Source organism: Mastigoproctus giganteus, chromosome 12, assembly GCF_048544385.1.
Source record: "Mastigoproctus giganteus isolate SK-2022 chromosome 12, ASM4854438v1, whole genome shotgun sequence".
Lineage (NCBI taxonomy): Eukaryota > Metazoa > Arthropoda > Arachnida > Uropygi > Thelyphonidae > Mastigoproctus > Mastigoproctus giganteus.
Window position 1 is genome coordinate 15,046,336 of NC_143586.1, and position 15,884 is coordinate 15,062,219.

Sequence of the window (15,884 nt, forward strand, 5' to 3'; positions counted from 1 at the left end):
AAACAACTTTCATAGCAGGAACAACTCAAAGTGTAATTAGAATTCATTAGATTAAGACACAAAGAATTGGAAGAGATGGAACGGCTGTCATCTGTTTGGATAGAAAATTAAAGAAAAAAGGAGTTTGCTTACGATAGAAGCAAAAGCATTAGCAATAGTTTATTACATAATAGTCATAATAAAATACTTACGTATTTTATTACGATAATTTTTTGAGTTTGGTAATGTTTTGTTTACAAATGTGTGTTCAATCTTGGTTGGTCGGCACCTAACCCTATTTTTCCCATAGGGCCTGTTGTTTTTATATTGCACGATTTTGTATTGCACGAGGGTTTCTAGGAACACAACTATCGTGCTATACAAGGACTGACTGTACATTTGTTGGAAAGCCACGGTTTAGATAAAGGACAACATTTTGATGAATAAAGGACTTTTTTATTATTATTATTATTATTCCTATAAGAATATTTTCAGTGATGCAATATGAGTAAGTAGTATTAGAATCAAAACATTTAAAACAGTAGTCCAGTCACAGAAAATAGGAATATAAGTTGCATAGATCATCCCCCCCCCGTCACCAGTGCCAAATAGCAAGGCTGGGTAAGGCCATGGGACAAGGTCTCCATTGGAGAAAAAACCATTATCAGTTTGTGATCTGAAATACCTAGAGGGTAACTATGGATTTTTCAAGGGTGAAAAATAATTAAGAATAAGCAAACATCTAAGTGTGAATAAACATTTTATTAGCTATGTATTGCTTATTATTATGGGTTTTTAATGGTAAAAATACTATGAATTTTTTTAAAATTCAAACAGTCATACCTCCATAACCATTCAGTGTTGAAAACATGTTTATATAAACTTCATTGTTTTCAGGTTCTGAATCAATACTGAAAGTAGTCCACATCATGTGAAACACTGTGTTTATATCTGTTATTCAGTTTCACAATTGGGAACATCTGTTGGCCTGTCAGTGATACCTAGCTGTTTTGAATTCTTCTTTTTGATAAGGAAATTTTGTTTTATGAATACAAATGTAATAAATGTCAAAGTGAACAAAATATTTTCTTTGTTTTGTTTATTATTGAGTTTCTGATTTGTTATCTTAATAATTTCAGCTGTTGGTCAAATTCCACCTTCTGTGTTACCTGCTCCAGAGGCTGTTCCATTACCTACTTTACCAGTTGTTCCACTGTTAGTGGGAACTACAGTTAGCAGACAGGCTAGACGACTTTATGTTGGCAACATTCCTTTTGGTTGTAGTGAGGTAAGCATGTTTATTTAATTTCATTGATATAAGCTGTTGTTTGACACTTATTCTTCAGTGAAGTCCCAACAGTTAAAGGGGCTCGCTTTTTTTTAATAGCCTTCATTTTAAATACTATACTTATTTAATTGTATTTTATATGGTGTGATGACAGTTTTTAAACAGTTTAGAGTAATATACAGCAGACCCTTGTTATAACGTGGTTTGCTCTATGCTGATTCACTATAATTCTGTTCTTATATTATAACCCCTATCTCACTGTAATGCTCTCGCAACTCACTATAGTGCTATTTTACCAGCTTACAGATTGAATTTTTAGCATGTTTAATGAAATCGTTTCATCTGATGTAGTCAATAGCTTCAAAATGAATAGCAAAACAGCATTAAAATGTTTCCTGCAGTGACTTGAAAAATTTTTCCATACTCAGTGAAATTTTCTCCCACGCTAATTTAATTGCAGTACAGTGACTTTTTATGTAGTTTCGAGATCAAAATTTTAAAAAATAATCAAGTATATTGCTTGTAATATTTGCATTATATGCATTTATCCGAAGTCTAGTCGTCACTCAGTAGTGTTAGACATTGTCTGTAACAAATAGTTTACTCGAACGTAGTATCATTATTAATGCAATGCAGTTAAATTTTCAAAGAGTTAATAATGGCAGATAAGAATTAAAAAGCAACAACATCTGGACACAGTACGAAGACTACAAAGTTAAGAAAAGGACTGAATTTGAAAATTAAATTAGACGTTTTGAAGCGAATTGATTCCATTCAACAACAAGTGGATGTGTGCAATAATTTAGGACTGGCAGGTTTAACTGTAAGAACAATTATAAAAAATAAGAATTAATTTTAGCCACGGGAAAGACAGCTATAAGCAACTAAATTGGTTAATAGCAGTAATGGAGGCCTGTTATGCAAGAAAGCAAGCATATGAGCTTATGTAGCATCAGCCAAAAAACCACCTGCTGGCTAAATGCAAATTTCAGGATATCTATTCTACAACTGTCTTTCTTCAATTTGAATTTGTGCACTTCAGGTTTGTAATCTAAGCAAGAGAAAGAATCCCATCAGAATTCAGCGTGCTCAACCCATTCACAGCCTTATACACCTCAGTCAGATCACCTCAGGTGCCTAGTCTCCAGCCACTGCAATTTGCAGAACTTAAGCCTTTCTTGAGAAGAGGAGCTCTTCATTCTCCTCACTAATCTTGTTGCTCTTCTCTGTATCATCTCAAGCAACTCTACATCCTTCCTAAAATGAAGCCTCCAGACCTGTACACGGTACTCAAGGCATGGCCTGACCATTGCCAAAGGGATAATCACCTCCTTTGTACTCAAGGCATGGCCTGACCATTGCCAAAGGGATAATCACCTCCTTTTCCCTACTAGCAAAATTCTTGTATATCATTGATAATACCCTGCTATGGCAGCGTGTCTGCATTGCTCAGAAAACCATATCCCACTGCACAATTACTTCCAGATCCTTTCATTTTCTACCACCCTAAATGTAGTACCACACAGTTTACATTTCTGTGGCGTTACTTCTAGCCATATGCAGTACTTTGTCAATGTTAAACTTCAGTTGCCACTTCTCAGCCCATTTGCCTCAATTTTCTAGATCCTGTTGCTGTAGCCTGATATATCTTCATCAATATCATTGATAAATATACAAAACAACAGTGGGCTCAACACCGAATCTTGGGGGACTTCACTAATAACATTAGTCCACGAAGCACAGCATCTATTGATTACCACTCTCTGTCTTCCGCCTCTCAACCACCGTTTTATCCATTGTAGCAACTTACCCTTAATACCATTCTGTTCCAATTTGTGCAGTTGTCTTCCATGTGCAGCAGTGTCAAAAAGCTTACCTGAAATTCAAGTATATGATATCAAAATTATTTTTTTTACATCCACAGCGAAGGCTAGGCTGGCTATTACGATTGAAATGGAGAGACTTATAAATAAATTATTTTATTGAAGATAATATCCAACACAGAATTCCATTAAGTTAAATATTATTAAAGAAAAAGTGATTAGCCTATATGATGATCTGAAGAAAGCTCACCTAAAAAAAAAAAGTGGAGCCATTTAAAGTAAGGGCTGGTTCGAGAGATTTAAAATCTAGAGAAAAGTCTCAAGTGCAGGTCAAGAAGAAGCAAAACTTTCAAAAAAGAGATTGTTAAAATTATTGAAGAGGGGTGTTATACTTCTCAACACATTTTTAACATAGATGAAACTGGATTTTTTTTGGAAACGAATGCCTAAAAGAGGTTTCGTATCGAAAGAAGAAAAAAAACATGCCAGGCTTCAAAGCAACAAAGGATTGGTTGACGTTATTGTTGGGTGGTAACACTGTGGGGAATTTTAAAGTAAAATTCATTTTAGTTTACCAGGAATCGGGCTGAAGTACAACTCAGAATAGACCAAACTTAAGAAAATTTGACAGCCCATGGTCATCGAATTAATAAATTTATGATTTTAATTGGCATTTTAAGTTTAATTTTGATACGTAACGTAGTTACTTACCACCACATTTATGTATGTATATAACAGAGAATGTTTTATATATACAAATTTTTGAATATTTTTTGAATGACATTTGCGTCTTTTCAGTACCATTCATTATTGATTAAGAAATATCTAATGGCATAGACCACAACTTACAAATACATATGTTACATTTTGGGAATACGGCACTCACTTAGCACACTGTTTTCCAGGACGAATTATCAGCATTGGGGGGGATCAGCCGTATTTCTATTACTTAATGCAGATACCATTAATAGGTTCTCATAACCCCAGTAGTTGCATGGTGGGATATGCCATGCCATCTATTTTTTGGTAAGCTGAGAGTGCGAGGTGGTTTAATTATTTTTGTTTTTATTTTTTTGCTTTCCTGAACCAGGCCAAGTAGATTCAAAATGGCTTGGATCATTTCTAGATAGGGTTTCAAAGTAAAGCAGAAATATCCTGTGATATGGTTTGAAAACTGTCAACTGCAGTTTAATGCTTTTAATATAAAATTTTTCACCTTGGGAAACAAAAATCCAGATGTTCCTGTAAGCTGGTATGGGTGTGGGCGGGGGATGAAGCTAAAGTTTTTCACACAAAAAAGAAATAAATAATAATAATAATAACCGCATAGAGAGGGTTCACCAGATTGGTGAGAGAGAGAGAGAGAGAGAGAGAGAGGGAGAGGGAGAGAGGTGCTAATTGATGTCGATATGAAGAATAGCCTAGAACAGTGTTTCCCAACCTTTTTTTTTACCATGCCTCACCTAAGTCTTTCTAAAATTTTGATGCCCCTATGTAACATATACATATTTTTTATATTCAAAAATCGAATTATTCCCTAAATGAAGCCTAATTACAACTTGTTCAGGATACAAGACTTAGGTTTTAGGAAGAAATCATTAGGAAATTATTAAGAAAAAAACAGTAAGTAAATTTTCAAAACATATAATAGACAACTAAAATTCAAGTACAAAATGATTTATATGAAAGTTTTTTTCTATTATATTTTAATTTTTTATTAATTATTATTTAATTGTTTAATAATTTCAACATTCCATGTGAAGTCACTTCTAGATGAGTGCACTAGATTTAGTGAGACCCTTGTGCTTGATGCTTGCCGCAGAGAGAGATTTTATATTGGGCTCCAATTTAGTCAGCTTCAGTCTCAAGTCTCCCCTTTTTGTGATATCCAGTCGATTTCTTTTCTTTAGTAACAAATCATTTATGGCACTAAATCCAGATTCAGCTAAATATGAAGATGGAAACAGTAACAATAGCTCTCTTGCAAAGTTGGTTGAATTTGGTTATTTAATTTCTGTTTCATCACAAAGCCATGCCATCGCTCCTTTTATATTGAATAAAGTTTTAACTGACTCATCATTTTGCATTTCTGAGAGTTCTTCTTGGTACTGTATTGATACATAAGACAAATCCACTAACATTGGTTGCATCATCCAAGTTGGAAAATCAATTTGTTTTAAATCAGCGGACAGAATTTTCAGATGATCGACAATAACAAGTACAGTGGTATCAGTCACTTCACATTTTTGCAGCCAACGAAACTGTTCAAAATTTTTGTTACAAATATATTTTTGACATAATTCAATAAATGTAAGGAAACCAAATATCTTCGCTTTTGCATCGATGAGAGTTTTATTTGTTCCTTGAAGTTGTTTATTTAATATATTTAGTTTTTCAACGATACCGGCTAAATAACTCACAAATGCTTTACCATCGACCGTTAACAGATGCTTCATTTCAGGTTTGCCACTTAAAAAGTCACTAATAGTATCAAATAGTTCCATAAATCTTTTCAACCAGTTCCCTTTCGAGAGCCACCTTACTTCAGTGTGAAGTAAGTCTCACATGGTCTGCATTTTGTTCTTCACAGAAAAGCTTGAAGAGACGCTCACATTCAGCATTAGCTTTAATAGCATTGACACACTTTATAACTGTTTTTAGTACTTCATTAAGAACAGGCGAAATATTTTTAGCTACCAAGTTTTACCTATGAATAACACAATGAACAAGAAGCATTTCTGGATTCTCATCTTTCATCAATTTTAAGCAGCCATTTTTCTTGCCCATCATATTAGGAGCACCATCTGCAGCACAAGATGTTATATTTTTCATTGGTATATTATTGTCATCTAAGTAATTTTTTAGCTTATTATATATATCTTTGGAGGTAGTGGTGCTCTCTAATGATTTACAGAATAACATTTCTTCAGCAAAATTACCTTTATCAATATATCTTACATAAGTTATCAGTACGGCTTCACTGTCTCTCAAAGTTGATTCATCCATTTGCACTGAGAATTTTCTTGTTTTCAGCTTTCCAACAAGTTGTATTTCAATATCTTTTCATCTATTCTTCTGCTAACAGTATTGTTATTGAGTGGCATAGCTTTCGCGTCTTTGTCATCTTTTTGGAACTGTTTTAAGAAATGCTGATATTGATGGTTTGATTAAATTCTCTCCTATAATATGATTTTTCCCAGATTTAGCAATGAGTAAAGAAATTTCATAACGAGCCTCAAGCGTACGATTGACAGTTGCAGTATGAGCAATAAACAGACTTTAATGTTGCTCTTTTTTCAAAATTCTTCTTTAAAGTTTGAAAGTAATTTAAATCTGAATTTACATGAGCATTATGTTTCGCCTTCAAATGCGCTTCAAGATGGCCTCGCTTCATTGATTCGTTGGTCAAGCATTGTTGGCATAAAAGACAAAAAGGTGACCTTTGATTGTGGACAGCGGGTATGAAACCAAATTTTAAGTATTCCTCTGAATACTAACGAACTTTTTTTTTTACTTGCACTACTCGTTTTACTGTGAAACTGAAAGAAATAAATATAAGATAAATCAAAAACTAAAAATAAACTATGCATTAAAGTTAATTTAATTTTATTTTAATATATCAAAATTAATTATTAGTATGCTTTTTGAATGAATAAATCACACAGATTACTGAATTCGGGCTATTAAATCTGTGGTCTCTGTGAACAAGCAGATATGTCTAATTTGTCAAAAATGAGATAAGTGCACTATAATAAAGTATTTATTATTTACTATTATGTAACATGCAGATATCTTCGTTATTGTAGTTTTAGCGTGAGTAAGTTTTTATTGTAGTTTTAGTGTTAGTGTAGTTTTAGCATATATTCGAATATATGTGTGTTTATATGAGAGTGTGAAGTTTATTTTTCCTCTCCTGCAAATTCGAGTTTTTGGACTTATTTGCTTATTTACTGAGACCACAGAAATATACATATACGACAAATACATACCATTGTGTATCACAGTTCTTCATTAATAATAATTCTGTGCGCAGACAAAGTAATTTTTTATTTTAATCTGAGATCACGAAACCTATCCAAATGTACAGTCACAACGCCCAAACGAGCATTTGTATGAAAGGAATTACCTATTTCATAACAAGCGGAGTTTGCGGTAGGCTACAGTAGACAACCACTTTGCTTGCACATTGCGTATGCCATAAGCAATCATCCAATACAGTACGTACTATTTCTTCACTAGGCATAGTAAGCAATTTTACTCTCCGAGCAAACTGTAGTTGATATTACTCCAAACTTTCAAGTGCGCCTCTATAGAAAGTACAACATTTAACGAATGCTTATTTCAAATTGAGATACCAACAATTCTTCTTTTGTACAAGTTAAATCATAGTAGGCATTTGTTTTAAACTCTAGACGAACAATTTTTGAATTCCCCCCCCCCCCCCCAAACAATCAAATTTCCCCCATGTGGGGCATGGGACCCACGTTGGGAAACACCGGCCTAGAAGGTGAAGACTGCAAAGTTTGGTAATTTGACATCTTAAGGGAAATCTAATTTTGAGGTATGTAAAAGACCCCGAAGGAATCAGTAAAATGAAAGAGTGAAGGATATTCTCACTGATAGGAGAGAGAAGAAAATCTTATGGTGTAAATAGTGTTGGATCTTATGAAGTCAATTCAGGCAATGTATTGCAGATGAATAGAATAAATTACCTGCTAAAGGTTGTTATGGGAGAGTTTGGTTGAGTTCAACGTGTAATTGGATAGTATGTTAAATGAGGAGACATTATCCCATGTATTGGTAACAAAATTTTGGTTTTATGGAAATATACTAAAAAGTAAAAAGCATTTACACAGAATTCCCAGTTTACTAAAGCCTTGTAGGTTATGTTTCAAGGCCTATATGGAACCGTTCTTCAAGCCAGATGGGGACTAAAATTAAGATTAAGAAAATATATATTAGTTACTATGCAAAGGAAGGAACACCTGATTGATTACCATTGATCAGAACAAACTCAAATAAATCATAATTACATAGAACAGCATACTAGAGAAAAAGTCATTTTGTTAAATAAGACAATTGTGTCATTACTAAATAAGATAATAAGAATGAGATTAAAACAATAAGATGGCTTATTTAATTAGAATTAAGTCTGCTTATCATTAAATATGTAATAGAATTGTCTGAAATATAAGGACTTATTTGGTTTACCTGGTTCCTAGGACACCTAGGGATATATAAAAGAAATGAGTGAAAATCCTTGGATTGAGCTGGATGGAGATTAAAACCGTAGCTACTTAGATAATCTGAAAGCAAGATTAAGCTGAAAGGATGATTATTTATAGTTCTTATATCAGTTTTAGAAGGTGTAGTGGAAATGGATAAAAACTAGGAAGTTTAGTAATACTGTAGGACGTCGATAATCTGAACTAATTGGCACTGGGGATAGTTCTGACTTCCAATTTGTTCTGATTTTTGAACTTATCAAAAGTGCTGTTCTGGACACTAAAAAAAAAACAGGTTTAATAAATTTAGAAATAAAAACACTTGCTTTAAAATCTGAGGGACCACCTATTTTTTTTGTTAAAATCTAGCACCTTTTCACACAACAAAGGTCTAGGTATGGGTTTTCCTAAACTTCATTTCTGTGTCAACCACAAATAAACAAGGGATGGGTCATTAGCAATTCTCTCTCTCTTTTTTTTTTTTTTTTTTTTTGCTCCATCTGAACCAAGTTTTGATGTGAAGTTCTAAAAATTTTTTTCTTGTTTTTAATGTCTGTTATGCTTGGCTTCCCAACCTTGCAAAATTTTGCTACTTAAGGTAGACCTGCTTTTTCTCCCTTTTAAACGTCTGTTTAAAATCTCAATCTTTATTTCAATGTCAGTGAACTAAAATTTCAGATTACAAGATGTGTTGAATAACAGATTTCAAAGTGGTCTGTTTAGTTAGTATTGTATATATATTAATTAAGCTATGTTTGTAAGCATAAATTGATTTTTATTTTGCTAACCTGTGGATAATATACTGATTTTCATATATCATTTAATTTTGTTAATTGGTAAGGGGGAAAAAAAAAAGGTGTAAATTTGTGCTTTATATATTCATTTTTATAGCCTGTGGATAATATTTGTCTGATTTTCACTTATTAGAATTACCATTTAATAGAATCAAAATTTAATCCGCAAACGTGATCACAATAACCAGTGCTTACTGTAATTATTTTATGACGCCAGCATAAAAAATAAAAAAAATAATTAACTCTGTCTCATTCGGATTATTGACATTTTGAATTATTAATGTTCAGATTTTTGACGCTGTACTGTATGTAAATAAAATAAATTAATTTGAAAAATAATTAAAAATAGAAAGTAAAAAGAATAACAAATAATAAACATGAGGTACAAAATTATTATGATCAAATCAGACTTTATGGAGTTATGGTTGTTCTACTGTATTTGCTGTCTGATTTTTTGCTACTATCAGGTTGTAATGACAGTGTATTCTTTCTTCTGATACGAGGTTGTACTAATATATTCTCTCCATTTCTGGATTACTTTCTCTCCTCTATTTTTTTTTCAAATTGTTTGACTAACCTGCTCAGTGATGTAACCAGTAGGATCATTGTTATCTTCTGATGGCAAGTCTCCACTTCTCTGTTTGTGCTGGAAATAATATTCATTCAAATTAACTTGTTTTGCATTGATGGCCAAGTTCTTGAAACATTTAATGAAATCAGCCTTTTTGAAGGTTTTTGTGTGGTATGCATATTTTGTGGATACTATTTTGAAATCTCCATCCATTGTTTTTAATCTTCACCCAGCTCAACCACCTGTCTTTTCCCATTCCCACTGATTTTCATTCATTTCTCTCTCTCTCTCTCTCTCTCTCTCTCTCTCTCTCTCTCTCTCTCTCTCTCTCAAGTATATATTTCTTAATTGTAATTTTAGCCTTCTATCTGGCCTGAAGAAAAGTTCCATACAGGACTTGAAACATAGCCAATAAAGTTTTAATAAACTTGGTCAACTGCTTTGTACCTTTTTAGTATGTTTCAATAAAATTAAAGTTTATTACCAACATGCGTCCTCATATAAAAAAAAAAAAAAAAAAAACCTTCTTGCGTAATTAATGCCTTTTTAATAGTTATATTAGGAATTGGATAGCCATTTTTCTGGTAATAGGAACAGTATAAATCACGCACACACACACACAGAAAGTCAGTTCCTGGTACACTGCTGCTTCTGGGCTAATAAAAACGAATCAAAATTAGACATGTAGACCTGACAATTTGTGATTAATAAAATAAATAGATAATTAAAATGACGAAGTTCATAATAATTTTCTTTATTCTATTAAATAATAACGACAAATATCTTTAGTGATGAGCCTTATTAACCAAAATATGCAATAATAATTCAAATAATTATTCAGGCCTGTAATAAAAGACTTATCTTGAATATTATAATCACCAGTGTATCAGAGAAATGGGGTTGGGGACACCTTTATATTCCAAAATAACCACCAGAAGAAAGAATATAATTTAAAATCAACTTTTGCAGCTATAAAAAAAAATAAATAAATAAAAAAAAAAAAAAAAAAACAGGGCAAAAGAAGAATGCAATGCTGGACAAACACCAAAACATCAATTGTATTCTTCTTTTCCTATGATTTGTTTATTTACTTATATGCTATTTTTATTTTTAGTTCTTCATTTTATATATATATATATTTATTTATTTATTTATTCATTCATTCATTATTATTATTATTATTATATATATATTTTTTATTTTTTCCCACATTAATGATTACTCCTTAATGAAAAAGGTTAATCAGATATGGGGCTTGCAGACCAGGTAATTTATGTGTGGGGGGGATAAATAAATAAATATATAAAATGAAGTTTTCAGTTTTCCTGTCTTCAATCTTCATCGGTAAATACTTATATCTATGTAGCAGAGTGATCAAGCACAGAAGTGTAGTAGTAGCAGTAATAGTATACATATTTGAATGGACCATGGTCCAAGCATACATGACTGAAAAATATAGCTAATGATTCTATTCATTGTCAAAATGATTAATTGTGAACTTCTTTGAATTAGTGGTTGTGAACATCTTTTTTTTTTTTTTAAATAGTGGTTTGCATAGCATGGGACTTCAACCCTCTCTTTTGTTGGGTTTTGAGATTATTCATTTTATTTATTATTATTACCTTTTTTTTTTTTAAATGAAAATCCCAAATCTTGTACATCAGTTCAAGCTTCACAATATAGAAGGAACCTGTTGACATTTAGATTGAAATTTCTGTAGATTATGATTTTCAGGAATATGTGAAGGAAGATCGTTCTAGAAAACAGAAGTTTAAGAGATAAATGAGGAAGGAGACAAGACAAGTTGGACAGTAAATGGATGCTGACTGGTTGCAGCATGTATTCAGACTGGTTATAGATTCCAATTCAGAATAATACCCACAGAAGTATCTATAAAAAGGCATGCAGTAGAAACAGAATATCTGAGACAGAATGGAAAAACTGTTTTACAATAATTATAAATTATTCATTTTGTTCAACTTTATTATGCAAAATATAGTAGAAATATTCAAAAATAGTGTTAGAAATGAATTTATTTTTTTTCAGTATTGAGTGGACCTTTGTAAACAGTTGTTTTGGCATTTGACATACCTATTTGTTTAACTATCGATTAAATATTTCCCTAATGAAGAGAAATTTCCTCTCCAGAAGGTCTTGTATGTCATCATCCCCTTTTAACAGTAAATAAAAATTCCACATAATGCACAGGGTAATTTGGAAATGATGGATAGTGTGTGACTTTTATCCTTCTTCATCCCTTTGCGTCTAATGAAAACATTTTGGTTTTTTCAGGAGGAAATGATGGATTTTTTTAATGCCCAAATGCGTTCCTGTGGCTTTTCTCAAGCACCGGGTAATCCAGTTTTAGCCTGCCAAATCAATTTGGAAAAAAATTTTGCATTCTTGGAGGTGAGTGTTATAAGTTGAATTTATTTTGAATGTTTGAAAACAAGGGCATTTCTATTGTATTTTGAGAAGGATGTTACATAAGAACATCAAATAAAGTTAATGAAAATACTGTAAAACCTCATTAATCCGGACTAATTGGGGAAGTGGTCATCTGGATTAGTGAAGCAAAAGATTACCCTAAAATACAAAAATTTAGAACACAAACACTATACAAAAGTATATTTATAGTGTATAAAAAAGAATATCACTGTTGAGTCTTTGCATAAAAACTGAAAAAGCATAGCACATATTCATTTATTCATCAATACAGGACCCTCAACTTGTTATGGAATGTAATAATGTAAGTTTGAAGAAACTGTCAAGCTTTGCCTGAACAGAACGCATAATTATATAAAATATTTTAACTTATAAAGAACAATGCAAAATGAAGCATTATCACAACTTCTTTTATTCAACAATGATACTGCAACATGTGACGGACATGATTGTCTTCACACATTCGCTGACGCCTATACAAATAGTATGCAGAGTAAAAGTAATGCAATCTTGTATCTGAGTATCACAGTACATAGTTATAAAGGAATCATGTTCGTTTCCCCCCTCAACATTCAATGCACACATAGGGGTGACTTGTATCTGCACATTGCATCAGTCAGGATTAGCCAACATACAGATTAATTGTGTCCAGAGGCACCTCCGTAGCCAGGTGGGAAGGAGCAGCAGTGCGTAGCACATGCTTCTTGATTAGACCGGGGTTCGAGCCCGTCACCACCAAATATGGAGGATGCGGAAAGGTCAAGGAATGACCACCGCATATCCCGGAGCAATATGGCCTTAGTTGCTAATGCTCCTAAAATCCAAATAACAAACAAACAAACAACAATTGTGTCCAGACTAGTGTGGGGGGGGATTACTGTTTAGTAATACACTGTACACACACCATGTTTGTTTATATAAATCTCTATTTAATTTATCAGCAGCATATATGGTCCCCAGCAGCCATAGTAATCTCCCATGCTTTGCTTGCCAGGCGGCGCCTCCGTAGCCAGGCGGGAAGGAGCAGCAGTGCGCAGCACACGCTTCTTGATTAGACCTGGGGTTCGAGCCCGTCACCACCAAATACGGAGGATGCAGAAAAGTCAGGGAATGACCACCGCATATTCCCGGAGCAATGTGGCCTTAGTTGCTAATGCTCCTAAAAACCAAATAACAAGAACAACAACAGCTTGCCAGGCTGCTTCATGTCTTAGTAGAAGCACTGCAAGAACCAGCTTAATCTCTCTTTGGCTGCTATTAAACTTTTTCTAGCCTGTGTATTCATTACAGAACTTCCTATAACTGTAAATATTGCCCTCTGTGCTGATGTAATGCAGTATTCTATTGATTGCTTCAGTGCAACATTCAATGCACACATAGGGGTGACTTGTGTCTGCACATTGCATCAGTCAGGATTAGCCAACATTCAGATTGTGTCCAGACTAGTGTGTGTGTGTGTGAGGGGGGGCATTGGCTAATGGATTCAGGTTTTCTTCTCAGAAGACCATTTACATACATTTTTGTTACAAGTGAAATATTCATCCTAAGTCTAACTTCCTGGGACTTCTACAGTTTGACTCAAAACAATTAGAGAATCACAGCATGTGCAAATATGATGATATACATACTTCATGATAGTTCTAGCTAAGTTTTGATCAGTATGTGTGTATGTATGTGTGTATATATATATATATACACACATACATACACACATACTGAGACACCCTGTATATATATATATATATATATACAGGGTGTCTCAAAAATATTGGTACAAACGTTTAGGTGAGGTAGGTAACATCTAAAGGAATGTGAATCACATAGGAACCCATAACCGGAAACGTCACGGGGAAAGTAGTAGCAGAGGCACAAGAAGCAGAAATGACACAAGACAGTAATTAGTGGCAAACATTTATTTGATATAATATTAACAATGGAGTACGGAATGAATGCATTTCATGATGTTACAACAGATGCTCGAAGGTTCCACCATGAGATGCGATGCATGCGTGACACTGATGCAGAATGGATTGGCAGACACGGTCGAACACACCTGGAGTTTCTTTGACAGTAGTAGCAGCACAGACGAGTCTCGCCACGAGAACCATTTCCGTCTCCACAGACGATTCATACACAATAGATTTGAGGCCCCCACAGAAAGAAATCAAGGCTCGATAAATCAGGTGAGCGTGGGGGCCAGGCAACGGATCCACCACGGCCAATCCATCAACACCCAAAACGCCTGTTCAAATGGTCACGAACACACCTTCCATAATGGGCAGGTGCCCCGTCATGTTGAAACTAAATGTTGCATCTCACATTTGCTGGAACATCGTCAAGTAACCCTGGTAGAACTTGTTCAAGAAAGATCCAATATTTAGCGGAGTTCATGCAGGATGGTAACAGGTATGGGCCGACTAAGCAGTCACCGACCATACCTGCCCACACATTTATTGCGAAGCAATGTTGTGCCGCATGAGAGGCGCACACCGTGTGGGTTGCCATGAGCCCACACATGAGCATTGTGCTGATTGAATAAGCCTTTCCGAGTGAAATAAGCCTCATCTGTGAACAAAACATAGGCTGGAAAATTCAAGTCTTGAACACTTTCTTGGAGAAACCACTATGCAAAAGCCACACATGCAGGATGATCTTGGGGGAGCAGTAACGGAACCCTTTGGAGATGAAAGGGGTGTAAGGAATCGTCATGCCAGACACACTGTGCACTGCGACAAGACACTCCTGAGGCAGTGGCACGTGTGCTGGTAGTAGGATTATTCTGGACGGCATTCAACACACTTTTTTCCATGGCGAGAGTTTGCGTTGAACGTGGTCTGCCCGCACTACTCCTGTTACCTCTAAATGACCCATAATTGCACAAATTTTGATGCAATTACATGCGCAAACAAATGGTGGTCCAGTACGTCTGGGAAGCGTTCTCCATAAATTCGTTGAGTGGATCGTCCATTGCCCTCTGCTAATCCGTACACTAGCTGCATGTCTGCCAGCTCAATGTTCGTATATCAATGCATGCTCTTCATGCGGCAACTACTGCTTGAATGAGTAAACCAGAAATTTTTCCTCTCGCGAACTGATGAACAGTGCCGTGTACTGACTTACGGTGACGTTTCCGGTTATGGGTTCCTATGCGATTCACACTCCTTTAGATGTTACTTCCCCCTCCCCCACTAAACGTTTGTACAAATATTTTTGAGACACCCTGTGTGTGTGAATATATATATATATATATATATATATATATACATACAGGGTGTTTCAGTTAAACGTTTCAGAACTTCTAAGATGGGTAGGGTACATCCTGACAACTCGAAATCATATAGCAATGTGGGGTCGGAAATGCTTTCCTGAAGCGGTGTTGTACACAGAAGCACCATAAAGAAAAGAGACCGTAAGTGAGAAATCGTTTTAATAATACATGAAAAGAAGCAAAAGGTACATGGATTAAAGTGTTCGAAGTTTCTTCCACGGGCTACAATGCACGCCTCACATCTCCGACGCATGGACATCCGAACATTCTGGAATACTCCAGGCGAATTTCGAATTTCTTCGGCAGCTACTGCGATTCTTGCAACCAGCTCCTCAGCATTGTCAAAAGGGGTGTCATAAACTAGCGATTTCATGTAACCCCAGAAATAATAATCGAGACATGATAGGTCGGGTGACCGAGCAGGCCAACGCACGGGACCACCACGTCCGATCCACTGTTGACCAAATGTGACATCCAGGTAGTTACGAACA

The 15,884-nt window shown here is 34.6% G+C and overlaps 1 protein-coding gene across 4 annotated transcripts in view; it reads left to right on the plus strand.

Moving 5' to 3' along the window:
- LOC150076724 (splicing factor U2AF 50 kDa subunit-like) overlaps positions 1-15,884 on the plus strand; it is a 221,650-nt gene that overhangs the window by 87,491 nt on the left and 118,275 nt on the right. For all 4 annotated transcript variants that reach the window (XM_090385651.1, XM_090385648.1, XM_090385649.1 and 1 more), the window contains 2 exons: positions 1,119-1,267; positions 11,973-12,089. In XM_090385651.1, the coding sequence (XP_090241777.1) occupies positions 1,119-1,267; positions 11,973-12,089 (266 nt within the window). The remainder of the gene's footprint in view (positions 1-1,118; positions 1,268-11,972; positions 12,090-15,884) is intronic.